The sequence below is a fragment of the Nomia melanderi genome, chromosome 9 (genome assembly GCF_051020985.1).
Source record: "Nomia melanderi isolate GNS246 chromosome 9, iyNomMela1, whole genome shotgun sequence".
Classification (NCBI taxonomy): domain Eukaryota; kingdom Metazoa; phylum Arthropoda; class Insecta; order Hymenoptera; family Halictidae; genus Nomia; species Nomia melanderi.
In genome coordinates, this window is record NC_135007.1 from 15,844,412 (window position 1) to 15,860,897 (window position 16,486).

The 16,486-nt window shown below is 49.2% G+C and overlaps 2 protein-coding genes across 7 annotated transcripts in view; one reads left to right on the top strand and one right to left on the bottom strand.

Annotated features, from left to right (window-relative positions):
- The first annotated feature begins 11 nt into the window (after positions 1-11).
- On the top strand, positions 12-9,643 carry Mnn1 (menin 1). Of its 4 annotated transcripts, none has more exons than XM_076370470.1 (5): positions 12-1,233; positions 1,307-1,617; positions 1,685-1,824; positions 1,906-2,642; positions 3,839-9,643. In XM_076370470.1, the coding sequence occupies exons 1-5, from the start codon at positions 669-671 to the stop codon at positions 3,943-3,945; spliced, it is 1,860 nt and encodes a 619-aa protein (XP_076226585.1). In that variant the 5' UTR covers positions 12-668; the 3' UTR covers positions 3,946-9,643. The 4 variants fall into 4 exon arrangements, with proteins under 4 accessions (XP_076226585.1, XP_076226586.1, XP_031845617.1 ...); XM_076370471.1 differs by having other exon boundaries at positions 13-1,233; positions 1,906-2,632; XM_031989757.2 differs by having other exon boundaries at positions 13-1,233; positions 1,906-2,632; positions 7,514-9,643.
- Positions 3,550-16,486, bottom strand: part of LOC116432573 (signal-induced proliferation-associated 1-like protein 2) — a 41,926-nt gene continuing 28,989 nt past the window's right edge. For 2 of the 3 annotated variants that reach the window (XM_031989650.2, XM_076370459.1), the window contains 7 exons: positions 16,264-16,370; positions 15,683-15,917; positions 15,227-15,601; positions 14,254-14,523; positions 12,270-13,733; positions 11,985-12,179; positions 3,550-11,772 (listed from right to left, as the gene is read on the bottom strand). In XM_031989650.2, the coding sequence (XP_031845510.2) occupies positions 11,571-11,772; positions 11,985-12,179; positions 12,270-13,733; positions 14,254-14,523; positions 15,227-15,601; positions 15,683-15,917; positions 16,264-16,370 (2,848 nt within the window). In that variant the 3' untranslated portion in view covers positions 3,550-11,570. The remainder of the gene's footprint in view (positions 11,773-11,984; positions 12,180-12,269; positions 13,734-14,253; positions 14,524-15,226; positions 15,602-15,682; positions 15,918-16,263; positions 16,371-16,486) is intronic. The other variant, XM_031989651.2, reaches the window with a different exon arrangement.

Consider the following 16,486-nt stretch of genomic DNA (forward strand, 5'->3'; position numbering starts at 1 on the left):
AAAATATCGCGACTCATTACGCAGAGTATCCGTTCAAATTCATAACCGTCAAAATGTTCGAATTCACACGTCGTTCAACGATTCTCCCGACACCAGAATGATGAACATGATCGCGCGAAGGGTCCTGTATTTGACAGATAAATCTAATCGGAATTAGACGCATCATTTCAATTGTCAAAACTGAAATTCTCCGCGGTGTCGAGTGATTCACGGGGAACACCGTGCGTTTCGAAGTTGCGGCGCAGTAAAGATAATTGCTCGATGGTTATGGAAAATTCTGGAATGAGAAGCGCGCGCTTATCCAGAACATTCGTGTAGGCTTAAAGGGGGATCCGTCGCTCGCAGAGAAACTCGCCCTCTTCGGTGTGTCGGACGGAGCACGGCACAGTGTACCGGACGAGACTCAATGGAAACGATCCTAGTGGCGGCGCGCCGCTAGGTGATTGATACGCGGTTGTGATACATTTTATGGTGCGGAAATGTGAGAGTTTCGCTTGGAGAACGAGGAAATCACCGTTGACTAGCATGCGACGTTAGTCAGACGAGGAGGAACCGAACGGATCGCGGAACTTCGCCGAGAGTTTCTGTCAAGATAAACGCGAAACAGGATGACACTCGTGGTTTGAGAGAAGATCTCGATCTCGTGCGTGTAGCCTGCCATTCACGACATGGCGGGTTTTCGGGACGAGGATAAGGCGCTCTTTCCTATACGGAGTATCTCCTCCATTGTCCAAATCTTCCAGAACCAGCTGGAAAACAGCTCGGAGCCGGACCTGGCTCTGCTCTCGATCCTTGTCGGCGCGGTCGAGAATTCCCTAACCTGCAATCGAACATTTGCGTCGCAGGAGTCGACTGTTTACGACGAGCCGAAACTGCCGGCGGTCGAGTTTCACATCGCCGAGGCCCTTTACACGAAGTTCCACGCGGTGATCAAAGGAGCGGTCGATCTGACAGTCTATGACACCAAATACGCGACCAGGGAGCTTGTCAAAAAGGTGTCCGACGTGATATGGAATTCTCTCACTAGAAGCTACTACAAGGATCGCGCGCATTTGCAGAGTCTCTATAGTTATCTCACAGCGAACAAATTGGACTGCTTCGGAGTGGCGTTTGCGGTGGTAGCTGGCTGTCAGGTACTGGGATTTAAAGACGTGCACCTCGCTATGTCCGAAGATCATGCCTGGGTGGTTTATGGAGAGGATGGCAATGAAACGGCGGAAGTAACATGGCACGGTGGGTATTTGCCTTTGAATTACCTTTAGAGTTATTGGATTCGAGATAAAGAACATTCGCTGATCCTTTTTAGGGAAAGGAAACGAGGACAAACGTGGTCAGCCTGTCGAGCCCGGTGTAGCTTCCAGATCATGGTTGTACGTGAACGGACAGGCGGTGGTATGCTCCAGGGCTATGGAGGTTGCCACCATAGTTTCAGCTATAAATCCTAGCTTGAGCGCGACTGCAGATGCCGCGGAAGTGGCGTTGCTTCAGCAGGAGTTACTTTGGTTACTGTACGATTTAGGTCATTTGGCGAAATACCCCATGGCGTTGGGGAACTTAGGAGATTTAGAAGAAGCGGCGCCGACACCTGGCAGACCGCCTGCTATAGATCTGTTTCAGGTATGTTGTACCATTGTACGGTTCTTCCAGCTTGATTTCGGTACTCACTGGTGTCCCATTCTTTCAGGAAGCGATACGATCTGCAAGAAAGTATTATGGCAACGCTCACGTGTATCCGTACACCTACCAGGGTGGCTACTTGTACAGACACGGTCTACACGCGAACGCGTTGGCGTCGTGGGCGGACGCGGCAGACGTTTTAAGGAAGTAAGTAGACCAACACCAATGCCGCACACCGTTGAATCAAAGATCTATTTACTAACATTCTCCAATGTCAACGCGTGGCAGGTACGATTATTCGAGGGACGACGGAGAAATATACAAGGAGCTGTTGGAGATAGCAAACGAATTGATACCGCACACGGTACGAGCGGACGAGCGTCTGCTGCGACAGCCGCGATGCTTCGCGTACCTGTTGAGGTTCTACGACGGCATATGCCAATGGGAGGAGGGCGCGAACACGCCAGTGCTGCACATCGGATGGGCCCGACCTCTGGTAAATACCATTTCGAAGTTCGACGCCGGTATCCGGGCTCAGGTGATCATCGAATGCTACGATGCAGAGGCGAAGCAGGAAGAGGAGAGGGCGCAGAAGAGGGAGACCAGCCCCGAGGAGACGTTGAACAACAACAACAACAACTACTGCAAGACCAAGGAGAGGGGCAACACGGCGCGCGATCTGATCAAGAGCCTGGAGTCTAAAGTACCTTCGAACCCGGCGCCCATGCATCCCAGCATTCAAGCTTTAACCGCGGCATGCAGCGAGAAAATACTTAACAGAGATTACCTCCTGCAAGGCGGCGGGGAGCCGTTCGTCGCGCCGCCGGACGACGCTCTGCCGCCTGCACCTTCCACGTCTCAGGAAAACCTTGACCCCGAGGTGGAGGCCGACTCGGAGAACGAGAAGCCGAGGATAACGTTGTACAGTCAGAAGATGAAGGGTCTGAAGGACCTGCTGCTCGCCGAGAAGCTGAACACGCACGCGATCTCGCTGCAGCTAACCGCACAGAGTCAGGTACAAATCGGTAAGAAGTCGCGCGGCACCGACGAGGTTGGAGTCAATCAACGCCCCAAAAGGACGCGTCGGGAATAGTATAAGTTCTTCGACCGCCGTTTCGGTATCGTAAAGTATTGACACAGTGCCACTAGGTTTCTTTCTGTCGTTGGGGGAGGATCGGCGGCGCGAGCACAGACGCGCGGAAGTTCCCTTCCGCGCGTCGTTAGAATCTCAGTCTTCGCTCACGGTTTCTTCTAAGTTTCCGCGCGAGTTCCCGATTCAGCGCCGCCCGTCAACGCGCGGGCGGCGACCGATGGTGATAAATTTTTGTGCCGTTTCGTTTAAACCCGCCGGTCGCGGCGTTCTCGCGTCGGTTCGGCTCAGCGAATCGTTGCGACGTCGCGGCTCGATGGGGCGAGGTACAGATCGTGGCGTAGAGCGTAACTAAGCTAGACACGAACAAGTTTGTAGAAGAGTACAAAAAAACGTTTTCTCGATTTTAAGTTAACCGTCGGGATCGTGAGTGTTTGCGTTCTCGTATTTCACACGATGGGAAAAAGTACACGTCTTCTTTCTACCGCGGTGTACGAAGCTGCGACCGATTAACGGGGCGGGACACGGGGTGGGTTTGGGGTTTAGGCTGGACCGGGGTGGGGCGGGGCGGGGCGGGGGGACGCGAGGAAAGAGAAAGACGATGAATCGAACAATGTACCTAACAATCTTCGCGGGGATACTAGGTTTTCCAGCACAGTTTATTTATTCTGCGAGCACCGACGATCGTCGACGAGTCGATCGATACCGGTCGCATCCTTTATCCTATTTCTAATCTCTCGTTGCACCTCTTATTTATTGACCCACGTGTTTCTCTCTTACTCTCTCTTTTTCTTTCTCTCTCTCTATCTTTCTATCTTTCTGTCTCTCTCTTTTATTCCCTCTTTCGTTTTTTTATCGAGCTGTCGCACTACGAGTAACTAGGAGTAATAGACGAGTTGTCGTTAATGTTTTTTACACGGTAGTTGAACCTTCTGTTTAGAATTACGCTTTTTACGATCTAGTAATATAGAATACCACACATTCCACTCCGTATTGTGGTGCAAATTAATTAAGTTTTTACCTAAGGTATTTTAAGCATAAAATGCTCGCTTATTTTTGTAACTATTTATTTTCGAAGTAATTATAAGTGTCTGAATATCTCTAGTACACGATTTTTCGCTACTTTTACAGATAGATCGGAACGAACGTTCAGAGAGTCCACCAAAATCGTTTTAGTACGCGCGCGCAAGCCTTTTGACGTTGTTTCGATTTGCGTTCACCCGTTTTTATCCAGCTAGTCCTCGAAAGGGCCTACACGTGCGGGGGCTGAAGATGAACAGTTTGAACAGTCATCGGGACAGAGAATTCTCGGCCGGCTGGTCATTCTCGTCATGCGGCGTTTCTAATTTCAACGGCGTTCGGTTCGTTCGATCGCCTAGCGTGTTCGGGGACTGTTCGAGGGATCGGTTGAACCGATTGCGCGTCTTGTAAATTCAGTCATTCGCCATTGTACTTACTACCGATCGGGACGATCGGGCACCGATTTTTTCTACGAGTCTCGTTCAAACCGGGTCTATCGGAGGTTGTGTCTCTGCGATTCTCGTTTCGCCTTGAACTCGAGCGAAAGACGGCAAAACATCGGTTCATTTGTATCTGATATTTATTACTCGTCTGTGTCGTGTCATTGTACGGAAGGAGATACACCGGAGCTCGTTCGGATTCTATCGGTGTTCTGTAAATGCGTATACAAATTCTTCCTTTCGAGTCGACGCTAGAACTACCGAGTATTCGTCCCTTTGCACTGCGGAGGCGCCTCTGTGTTAGTAATTGATTTGACACAGGTGAATTGTAAAGTTTGAGATTTAATATTCAACTTTGTATTGTGTATATTTAGTGAAACTAACTCGAAGAGAAATTATATTACATTGAGGTACATTGAGGAAAGCTATTTTATTTCAATATTTTTTGAATTGATTATGCAAGGTATAATATTAAATATGAAATTTTATAGTTTCACTGTTTGAAATCAATCCTCTTGTTCATTTAATTGCATATCAACTATATTGTCCGGTTAATTTCTCAATGTTTATCCTTTCGTTTGTTTCCACTGAAAGCAATCTAATTTGTTTAGAGCTAACTTGTTTAGCACGTAAGTGCCGGTATGGTTAGCATTAAGACATCGATAATTGTGAAACAAACAAATTGGAACGTTTCGTTGTTACTGGTAGTTCTAGCGATCTGTTCTATGTTCACCGCCGGACGAGCTCTACACTCGTAGACCTGGTTGTACGATTCACTTTTATTTAGACAGTGGCAGTGTATCGCGAACGCGACGATACAATGCGAGTAAAGCGTGTCGTGACTCGTTATCGGATCGGTTGTTACGGATAATCGATGCGGTGTCTTTTTGTACTCGTTTTCGGTGACACGTTTCGGTTGATCGTTTTTTTTTTTTTTTATTATTATATTTTCGACTAGTTTCACGCAAACACGATACCAATCATGTACGTAACGACGAACATCGACGTTGATGTCGCATGAAATTTATTCGACGATGTTTTAGACGTGTTGTTGTAAAGTATGTTGTTGAGAGGAATGAATATAAAATGGTCCGAGCTGATCGACGATCACTTAATAATGAAGGGCGCTATCTTACTGTGATGCTGAATTATATATGTATATATATAAAATAATATACGTACGTATGTAAACATATGTATCTCGAACGTACATATATATATACGTATGTTTACATACGTATATATGTATATGTAAACTATACAATAATAATAACCGTAGCGAATAACGAAAGGCTCGGCGATGAGGGGCCGTTCCCCCGTGGAAAGGTGGAAACCTTCGGCCGCCATGCTTGATTACAATTAAATCGATCACACGACGAACAGGAAAGAGCAAGGAATTACGGAAAATCGACGGAGATAACCGAGGAAAAGCAGACAGTCCGTTAGCCCGTGTCGTTCGCATATCATGACTGGTATTCTATGAGATTTCCGCGGTGATACCGATCGATCGGTTTTATTTATTAGATCGTCGTCGTGTTTTCTCTCTCTCCCTCTCTCTCTTTTCTCAGATATGTAACACGTTACGGTACACGCGGTCAGTTCGTCGGAAATTGTATCGCTACCGTTCGCGTATCGATTGAGACCAATCGGAAAAACGAAAGAGAAAGTGCGAAGCATACGAGTGCCGTCCGTTGCGAGGAGACAATCCGAGAAATCCAGTCACGAGTCCGGAGGCTCCTCCCACTCCGCGCGACACGATTGGCGGAGCGCCTCGAATTAGACGCCAGGAGGCGTGGTCAGACGCTGACCACTCGGAGAGGAGTGCCAGGTTCGCCGCAACGGACGGCACGCGTGATCTTCGCACGGCTACGAGGAGTGCTGACTTTTGCCGGAGGTACGCGTTCCATGATGATCATTCGAAATCAGTTACTCTTTCCGAAGCATCCAACCGATCACACGAAACCGGAGAATCTCCGAATTCGAATCGGAGAAAGGACACTCCTCGTTCACTACTCTTCTTTCCTTCTTTCCCCGACAGCGTTCGAAAGGGGCGTGAGAAAAAAACTACAGGGATTACTACGCATAACGATAATAGGAATAGTAGAGAGATACGGTGCAACAGAACAGTATTTTTGTATTAGCTATTGGCACGGAGGAGCATCCTCTCCGGCGTTACTTATTATTCGTACTATCCGAGCGTTCAGGGATCAAGGTTTGCAGTGTCCGTTACAGTCTCACGACGACCGCGCGATCGGAAACGGAAACGAAACGCAGGTCTCGAGTTCGAACCGGTCGCCGACGCCTGAGATCAGCGCCGTGATTCGATTCTTCGGAAGCGTACCGGCCCGTTGCAGCGAACCTGGCGCTCGTCGCGTCATGTGGGCGGAGTCTGTCGCTCAGAGACGCCCAATACGAGTCTGGAGGCGGTCCTCGCCGCGCGACGCGATCGGTGGGCGTGAGCGCCGCGGCGAATCACAGCCGGGCGAGGCGTGCGCGTGGAGGCTGACCACTGAGGCGAGAGCGCCAGGTTCGCTGCAACGGACGGCGTGTCGCTTCTCGTGCCATAGTGTCTCGCAACGCGCGTCGTGGTCGTCTTCGCTTGTTCGCGGCTTCGCTGTGCGTTCGAGCTCGGTTTCCGGTGGCTGGGAATGCCGGTTAATCGTTCGAGTGCCAACCTTTCCGGAATCCCGGTCGAAAAATCGTTTTCTATTTTCGGAAACGTTCGAGATGCGATTCTGTTTTTCCATTTCTAAGCAGCCAGTGACTAACCCCTTGCCCTACGATTTACTTCGCTACGATCGACACTACTACTTTGTCGCTAATGATTTGTTAAGGGAGAATTATAGGCGTATCCTATACCAATCTTTGCTTCAAAGTGATTGATAACAGAAGAGTAATATTTAATTTGCATTGAGAAAGATTGAGCAAACGTCCATGCTAGTTCGATTCTGTTTGAAATCTGCACCGCGTGTCTGACGTTATTGCAAGGCAAAGGGTTGAATGATTAGCAAGAATAAACTTCATTCGATTCGACAGGCACTTAGACTACTGGAGACGCTTGCTAGGCACTCGAACGATTAAACGTTTCGCGGTTCCTTCCCGTTCCCCGTTCGTCCAACGGTCGAAAACTCCTCCGACGAAGAGCAAGAAACTTCGCGGTCGAGTCGAGTTTCCACCGATGAATCCGGCGACACTCGGTGGAAAAGTGGTTCGAGGACGTTCGCTCGTTTATTTCTTTCGTTCAAACTGGACGTACGCTGTCTGTTCGCATCCCATGATAACGTTACCTAGAATCGACTTGTAGTTTCGACGACGTCCGACAAAGTGTTAATCATCTTTGTTCAAGATGAGGATTACGATTGATGACGATGATGATGACGACGATGATGATGAAGAAGAAGAACTAGAGGGTCTATCTTCCACAGGGCATATTTCATTAGACGCGTAACGAGAGAAAGCACGCTACGTTACTGGACGTGAACTTACATCGAATCGTAAGGACACGATACGCTCCTACAATCGATAGTTCTATACCTTCTGATGTACTTAAGGGACGAGCCGAACCACACGACGAATGTTCTCGGAAAGTCTCGCGAATCTCGTCGTGACACGTACGAGCCACGATCGAAGCTGCGGGCACGAGCATCGTTTTCTACGCGAATCGTCTGTGACTCGTCGGTTGCGTCGTTCACAGCTACATTCCTTCGTTGCCAGGTCGACCGTGAAATATTCGAACACCGTTCGATGCTCGGGAAAGTGACGCTCGGTTTGACACGTTGGATACCGTGAAGGTCACCGGTGACCTTCGTCTAATCTGATTAACCCCTTGCCGTGCAATGACGAGTGAGACTCGCGATGAAGATTTCTAAACTAATTCAACAAGAATCAATGTATCATCTTCAAATGAAATTTTCACCTGAAGTAGAAAATTTTGTTGTATTTCTTACAAATCGTCGATAGTGAAATATTACACGAGCTTAGTAACGAAAGTAAATGGTACGCCGAGGGGTTAATATGATTCGTTCGATTAAACGAGGATTATTTGAGAAGTTTTATACGTTACAAGTGACACGATATGCACTGACATTCAACGATTCGAACCTGTAACAACGTAATTCAACGTTGATATATTATTTTTAGTTCCTGTATTCGTTAATTGCAAAATCGTGGCGTTCAACGTGTTAATTAGCCCACTTTTCACTTAGCAACCTGTTGCCTTTCGTTCTATCTTCTGTTTAGCAAGTCCTGAAGTGGGATTATCTGCAGAGTTTTTGCTTTTAAAACGAAGTTCCCAACCAGATCGAACGGGTTCAATCGAAGATAATGGAGGAGGTAGTTATAGTTCTTCAGGTCGCCTAAGTGTTAACTCTTTGCGCTCGAAAGTTCTTCACTCGAAGTATTCTCTACTTTCTAATCAGACGTAGACGACATTCTCGAAAATGAATTTAACAAGGAATCATACATAAATTAGCTACCGAAGCAATTTTCTTTTAATATTTCACCTATCGATGCAGTATACGAAGGTTAATGGCAAATACCAAAGTTCATAATTTCGTATCAAATCATTTAGACTCTCGAGTGCAAAGGGTTATTTCCATCCATGCTACGTCGAACGGCAACGGACGAACAAACGAGAAAACGAAGTGTATCGCGTATGAGTATCCGAATGAATGAATGAATGTACGTACGTATGTATGAATGTGTAGTTCGAAATTGTCGAACGATTCGCGGATAAACGGCGTCCGCGGTTGGTCGTCGACGATCGCGTTAGCGGTACGTTTGTACACCGGATTCGTACGCTGGGTGAAAAAGGAGAAAAAAAAGTATTCGCGGCGCTGTTCACTGGCCAGGAAAACGCAGAGGTGTGGCGATCATCGTTTGCAGGTTTCACGCGGCGACGGTATTGTGTGAGAGCGGTTGCAGGTTTTTCCGTTCAGACGGGTATTCCGATATACATAATATACATATACATATAGCATATACATATAAATAAATATATATATATAAATACATAAGAAAAAATATATATATATATATCTATCTATCTATCTATCTATCTATATGTATATAAATGTATATATAGATGGATATATAAAGATACGAAATCTGTTAACGCGCTATTTAAAGAATGCGATTATCGTAAAAATAAAACGAACACGAAACCTCTCTTCTTTTCTTCTTCTTTTTTTCTCTCTCTTCTTCTCGTTTCTTTTCCGTAGGCTATACGACTATCGAGTACACTGTATTGCTCGCCTCGGCGTTCCGACATGATGCGCGAATTCGCGTTTCCGATGATCTTCGACTGGGAATGATTGTAATCACTATTGTTGACCGATACACAGAGACACACATACAGACGCATACACACATACACAGAGACACACACAGAGAGACAGACAGCGGCGCGAATCTTCGGGCGTGTCATGGAAATGTCTTGTTTTTTTTTCTGTGGATTATAATAAACTATTTTATTCTACTCGCGCGTGTACCGATGGAAGACCGTCCTCCCTCCTCGTCCCACCGGAAATGAACGTCCCCATCTTCAAGTGTGTGCATTTCTTTCCTCTTTATTTCTCAGGTTACAGAGTTTCTTCGACGGACGACACCGAGTTCGCGCGGAGTCGCGAAACGACGAAGGGGAAACGAAGGCGAGGCGTCTCGGCGCGATTTCGCTCGTTTTAAGACGCGCGTCCGCGAGGAATGTTTCTTCGAGAGACGATGTCTCGACGATACAAAAAAAAAGAAAACACTCGTAATAAATTACGGATGAACCGGAAAGTGGTGACTCTTACGCAACTAGTATAATAATATTTGGTCGTTTCGAAGTGTAGACGTCATATACGTACAGGTATAGATATATATATATATATATATATATATATATATATATATATATATAGATATATACATATATATGGATGTGTGTGTGTATATATATATCTCGCATTTAACGTGCATTCCTTGGCGGAAAGCTGGTTCCGTCCGGTGGATAACGATCACGCGTCGGCGTTCATCGAATATACAACAACAACAACAACAACAACAAGAACAACAACAGGTATCTCGGGTACCTTCCTGGGAAAAAATACTCGTCGATGCTTGAACGGAGCACGGCAAGGCGGTGGTAACTTCCACTGTACGCTTATTGACGCTAGGTTCACGGAGTGCGTCGATTCGACGCACACTGAATTTTATAAACATTTGGCGAACGTCTATGTCGGTTTTCGTCGATGCAGTTACGAGAATACGTTTAATACGTTAAGCGTCACGAGAATCACCGTTTTTGACGGTTGTTCTTAGCAAAAAAGTAACAATTATTCACTTGGCGTTGCAATCTTTGCAATACACTATCAGCTTAGTTACGTTGTTAAGTATTTTGATTCGACGTCGATTGTATTGCATGCTACGATTTTCAAGTAATTCAGAAGCGTCGGCCATCGGTGACTGACATGGCGTTTAACGTGTCAAGCGTTCTCCCATAGAATTTCTTTTGTAGCGAAGATAGGAATAATTATGAATCGTTTGCAACGTCTGCGTTACACTGTCAACTTGGTTGCTTTATCAACCGTTCGTGGCGTGGCGTTTAACGTGTTAAACACTTTTATTTCACATCGGTTGTCTTGTACGTTACGATTTTTAGTCATTCAGAAGCGTCAGTCACCAGTGACTGGCTTAACGCGATAAACCCTAATTTCCAAGATCTAAACGGTCGAACATCAATTTCTCCAGGAACGATATAAACCGGACAATAAACGTCCGTGGACCTAGCGTTAATAGAAACGTACTTCTATGGTACAGAGCCTGACGGGAATCGGTCCCCCGGCATCGTGGAAACGGTCGCGTACATCCTATCGGCGGGCTCGCGAGACGCGTTCGCAGTTTACGTTTAAATTACCTTTGATTCGCGGCTTAATCTCTACGCGAACGGTACGCTCTCGGAGCGGGGCACGCGCGACGCTAATACTGCTCTTATCAGAAGGCGATCATGCAACGGAGACGATCGAGGAGTAAGACGAGGTCGACGGCGCGACACCGACGGATAAAGGATAGAGAAGAGTCGACGAAGAGAGAGAGAGACGAAAGAATGAACTCTGCGCTCCAGAGGTTCCGAGTCACCAAACGATTCGATGCAGCGAAACCATAAACTCTGATATTTAACATTAAACTTCGTATAACGCATCGATGTACGAAATATCGAAGGAAAATAGTTCTCGACGCGCGTGAGATTTCTCAATTCACCCGAGAAACTGTCTGTATCTCGTTAGAGGATATCGAATATTTCCGGTGAACTTCTGGAGCGCGAAGGGTCAAAGAGGAGGGAGCCGTCTGTCAGGCATCCGAGCGATCTCGCGCGGATGATCGTGGAATCGAGGGACCGGCCGAGCGGACGCCGCGCTGGTGGGTCACTGATGATCTATCGTCTGAAAGAACCACTCGGTGACGCGTCGGAGCTGTTGCGCGGCTGCGTGGCTCTCGTCCTGTAAACGACGGTTCTCGTCTCTCAAGCGACGCACTTCGTCTTCCAGGGAGAGTCTCCGTCGCGTCTCTCTGGCTACTCTCAGTTCGAGGGTAGACAGATGGGACTGCAAGTCCGTCACGGAGTTTCTGAAACGAAGCAACATTGTTGTGTGTCTGTCTTCACGGTGATGGAAAGCGCGATGAGAACCGATGGGGGGGAACAGAGATACTCGAGAGGAAGAGGACAGCGAACGCGTGTATCTTAGAGAGTGAGTGTGAGAGAGAGAGAGGAACTCGGACGAGCGGTAACGCGTGCCAAAGCGAGTCGAACACCGTGTTCCGGCGTTCGGGAAACTTACGCGTTCGCACCGCATCTGTCGAGGAGTCTCTCGTCGGCCCATTCTTGGGGGTGCTGCTTCGATCGAGAATCTACGTGGTGGTTTTTCCAACAGTCTACGTCCGCGTCGATGTGACTCTTCGCGTCTTTCGGCGACGTCACGTTGCTCGGCGATTTCGACATCGAATGGGACGGTTTGGTGACGCGCGGCGACAATCTAAACACGCGAGAACGTGTTACAGACACGTGAAATTACGTAAGGTAATCCCGTGAACGCGCCGGCGGTCGTTCGCGTCTGTGCTCATACCTCTCTTCCTTCGACAGTTTGTTCTCGCTCGGCGCGGGACTGGACGCGGTGCTCGCGTTCGAGATCACCGTGGCCGGTCTGGCCATCGTTAGGATCACTTCCGACCCGTTCCCGTTCCCATTCCCGTTGGCGTTCCCATTCCCGTTTCCGTTCCCGTTCTCCTGATCGTTCGTCGGCAGAACGGTCAGCGCGGTCGTGCTGTTGCCGCACAGGTTCTCCCGGGACCTGCACCTGTTCTGGAACTCGAGCGTGTTGTTGTTCAGCGCTTTGGGGTTCGAGCCCTGGCTACCGTGGAGCAGCACGTTCACGTTGTTGTTCAGCTGACCGTCGTCCGCTATGTAGTCGGGATTGATCAGCTTCATCAGGTCCTCTTGCAGCGTGCTGGAGGTCAGGTTCGCGGAGTTCCGGTGGGAGTTCCGCACGCCCGGCTTCGGCCTGGGACTTTGGTTTCTGGAGCTGCCGCTCGAGGGAGTCAGGTTCCCCGCTCGGTGCTTGTTCGCCCGCCGCAGCCTGGGCGACACGCTGCCGGAGCCGGTGGACAGCTCGTCCTCGCTCTGCAGCGTCGCCGGCTCCGGGCAGCTCGGCTCGGAGATGCGGACCTCCGGCGGCAGGCTGGCGGCGAACTCCTTGGTCTGCCGGTACTCGACGTTGATCTTGTGCGGCACGGGTCGCTCCGTGATCGTGGTCTTCAGGCAGGTCACCTTCTCGCCCACCTTGAACTCGTGCGGGATGTCGTACCTGATCGAGTCGCAGCTCTGCTCGCCGTCCGCGTGCTTCCGCTCCGCCGCGGCGTGCTGGCACTCGAGCATGTCGTACTTGGCGACGTCCATGTCGTACTTGCTGCTCCGTCGCTCGTAGATCTCCTCGTATTTCACCGGCGGCCTGTCCTCCTGCGCGTCGTACTTGGGACTCGAGTCGTACTCGTACTCGTACTTGCTCGGCTGCTCGTAGTCCCCGTACCTGCCGAGGTTGTTGTTGCTGCTCGACTTAGGCAGACTGTACGCCGCGTTCTGCGCCAGCGGCAGCGAGTTCGACGCGCTCAGCTTCTGGTGAGGGCCGCGATGGTGGCTCGCCTCGTTCTTGTGAAGCTCCCGCTGCGAGGCGTACACGTTCTCCTGCTTCACCTCGTACTTCTCCTTCTGCAGCTTCACGTAACTCGAGGCGACGTGGTGCACGTCCTGGCCGCGGTGCGCGTGGTCCAGCTGCTTCTGGTAGCTCTCGTGCCGCAGACTCTCCTGCAGCGCCCTCGACGACGCGTAGTTGCCGTCCTTCGAGTAACCGTCGTGACCGTGGTGCTTCGTGTTCTCGAACTGCTTGCCGCTCGCGTAGTGGGATTCTTTGGCTCGTTTCTGAACGGACTTCGGCGTCGCTATTTGGTAATTCTGGCGGGCGGGCAGCGGCGGCGGCGGAGTACCGTCCGCGCGGTGCCCGTTCTCCTGGTCCTGCGGCTCCAGCAGCTCGTACCTGCGGGGGAATCGGTTCGAACGGTTCAGAGATCAACCCTCTCGCGACGGAGCACCTGTACCATTCTTCGCTACTTTACGCAACAGTGCGACTGATCATACTTTGTCGTCGTTCGCGAAAGCGCGAGTGAACCGTACTTCGCCGCCAATGTGTTTATAGCTTTATTTTGAGTTCGCTATTGAAATAAAATAATAATATAACAGAACCAATAAGTGACTGCCGTATCTAGACGGCGTCAGCCTCTGTGGACCAAAAAGTGAGTCTACTGTCAGTTCCCAGGGACTGACGTAGCACTCAACGTGTTAAAGTTAAATTACGTGTATCGTATCTTTCAGAAAAATTATAATTCAATCATCGAAAACTTCATTCCAATGCACTCGCGCAGAGAACAGCATTGTCCGTACAGAACTCTGCCGTACAGAAACAGCCCCGCGCAAAATTCAGCCTAAGAGGCTTAGGCTAGTGCCTAAGAGGTTAACGATTAGCGTAACGAACGAAGGAAGGCGGCCGGATTTCTCACCAGCGATCGTCGGTGCTGCTGTGGCCGCTGCTGCTGCTCGTCATCGTTCCTTCCATGGGGAAGCGCGGGTCGTTGAACGACCTGGAGCTGGACCCGGTCCCGTAGCCGGAACTGTTGCTCGATCTCGGCGGGCTGAACGAACGCTCGTATCGCCTCTGATGGCCGGACATGGCTGTCTGCTGGCCGGGCGTGTTGTCGGGGCTGGTGACGTTCTCGTAATCTCCTTCGTAGTTGGTCGACAAGTACTGGCAGTTTTGCAGCGAACACCCTCTGCGATCAAAACGGACCAATCAGGGCGGGAATCGTTATGGTTAAGGTTCACTACGCCCGTTGCACTACGAGAGTTTCCTAGCAAAAACACCCAACACTTTCCGATGGAACATAATCGACACTTGAAACTAGATTAACCAGAAATCGTGTGAAAATTAAAGAAAGAGGCTGTTTTAATATTTCACTGTTAACGAATCAAGTTGACCTTTCAAAACTCTATAAAAATTTAGCTTTCAGAACTTAGCTTGCGTTACTGAAACAATTTCCTTAGAAATTTCTCGGAGAAGGACCTATTGCTGCTTTAATAATTGCAAAAGAATTTAGGAATAGAAATAACCAATCGTTCTGACCCATCTAGTGGTTCTAGCGTTAACCCTTAGCAGTCCTATGTCGAGTCAGACTCGACATTTTATTCTATTGCAACCTCTACCTTTAACAATTTTTTCTATATTTATTTGTAGTGTCACAATTGTACCATTTAAAGGTAACATTGGTAATATCACAAAGGTGATATTAAGCTGTAATCGAATGAACTAACCCCGCGAACCTCAAAGTGAGAAACCAAGAGCACTTCGGACCGCAAACGATTAAAAGGGCAAAGAAAACGCGCAACGTTGTCCAAATTGACCCGCGCCGGTAGAGATAGGTGCACCGAACCGGCGGTAAACGTTGCGTTAAGGAGAAAGTCGCCGGCGTAGCTCACCTCCTTGGATTGCCGTCGTTATTCGCCGGTATCACGGTGACCGTCACTTGCGCGCTGGTCTTCAGCAAGTCGACCATCTGGTCGTGACTCAACGTGGAAACGGCTACCTTGCAGATCTCGACGAGCCTCGAGCCCTGCCTCAGTCCCGCCTGCCAAGATAGTCCCATGCTTTCGACCTGCGTCACCACTCCGTCCGGCTGGACGTGGAAGCCCAACTGGCCCAGGCTGTTTCTCTTTAGGGAGAGCTCGATGGCGGGCGCGCCTTGAGTCACGGCGCGCAGCCGAGCCACTATCTCCATTAGCTCGTCCCTTTCCCCGTAATCGCCGCGCACATGAATCGTGATACACTCTCCCTGGTGGTAGTAGAGTCTCAGGCTGCGGAGCGAAGCGAATCGTATTATTCCGCGCGAGACGAGACCTAACTGCCAAGGAAGGCGTCGGGGAGAACGCGCGTACCTGTTCGTTTGCGCGTGCCAGCCGAGCACGCTGACGCACGGGGCGACGAACACTATTTGTCTGGAGTATTCCTCGATCAGGACGATCGTGTCCACGCTGATTCCTAAGTAGCAGTCGGTGTTCTGGTTGCTGTCCTCCAGTATCACCTGCCAACATATCGCGCCGCGTTGCGAAGCGTCGCAGGATAGTCTGGGCCTTACGGGTGCCTTCTTCTTGCTGCTGAACGACAGCATGGCTGTTTGGGAATGATTGGTTTTAGTCAGAGTTTGTACTGATTGGAATGTATGTTGGAGGGTGAGAGGGCGAAGCAAAGTAAAGTGAAGCGAAGTGAAGTAAAAGAAAAGAAAAGGAACGGTTAGTAAAGCGAAGCTTAATAAAGCGAAGCAAAGTAAAGCGAAATAAAGCGAAGCTTAGTAAAGCGACGCAAAGCAAAGGAAAGAAAAGTGAAGCTTAGTAAAGGAAAGCAAAGCAAAGTAAAGCGAAGTAAAATGAAGCAAAGTAAAGCGAAGCTTAGTAAAGCGAAGCGAAGTGAAGCAAAGCGAAGCAGGACAAGGCAAAGTAAGGTACTGCGCTCAACTCACAAAACTTCTGCCCGGTATCGACCACCGTCGTGGAAGAATAATTCGTGGCGAGGTCCTTCAGGTACTCCTGCCTCGTTCTCGTCGCCATCGTGGCGAATTTCTCCGATCTGCGGGTGAACACGCGAGAACACGTTACGCCTCCATCTTTCGATTGATCGTCTCGCCCGCGGTTACCGGCGGAAAACGCGCAGGAAAAGCTAGAGAGCGAACGATAGACAATTTA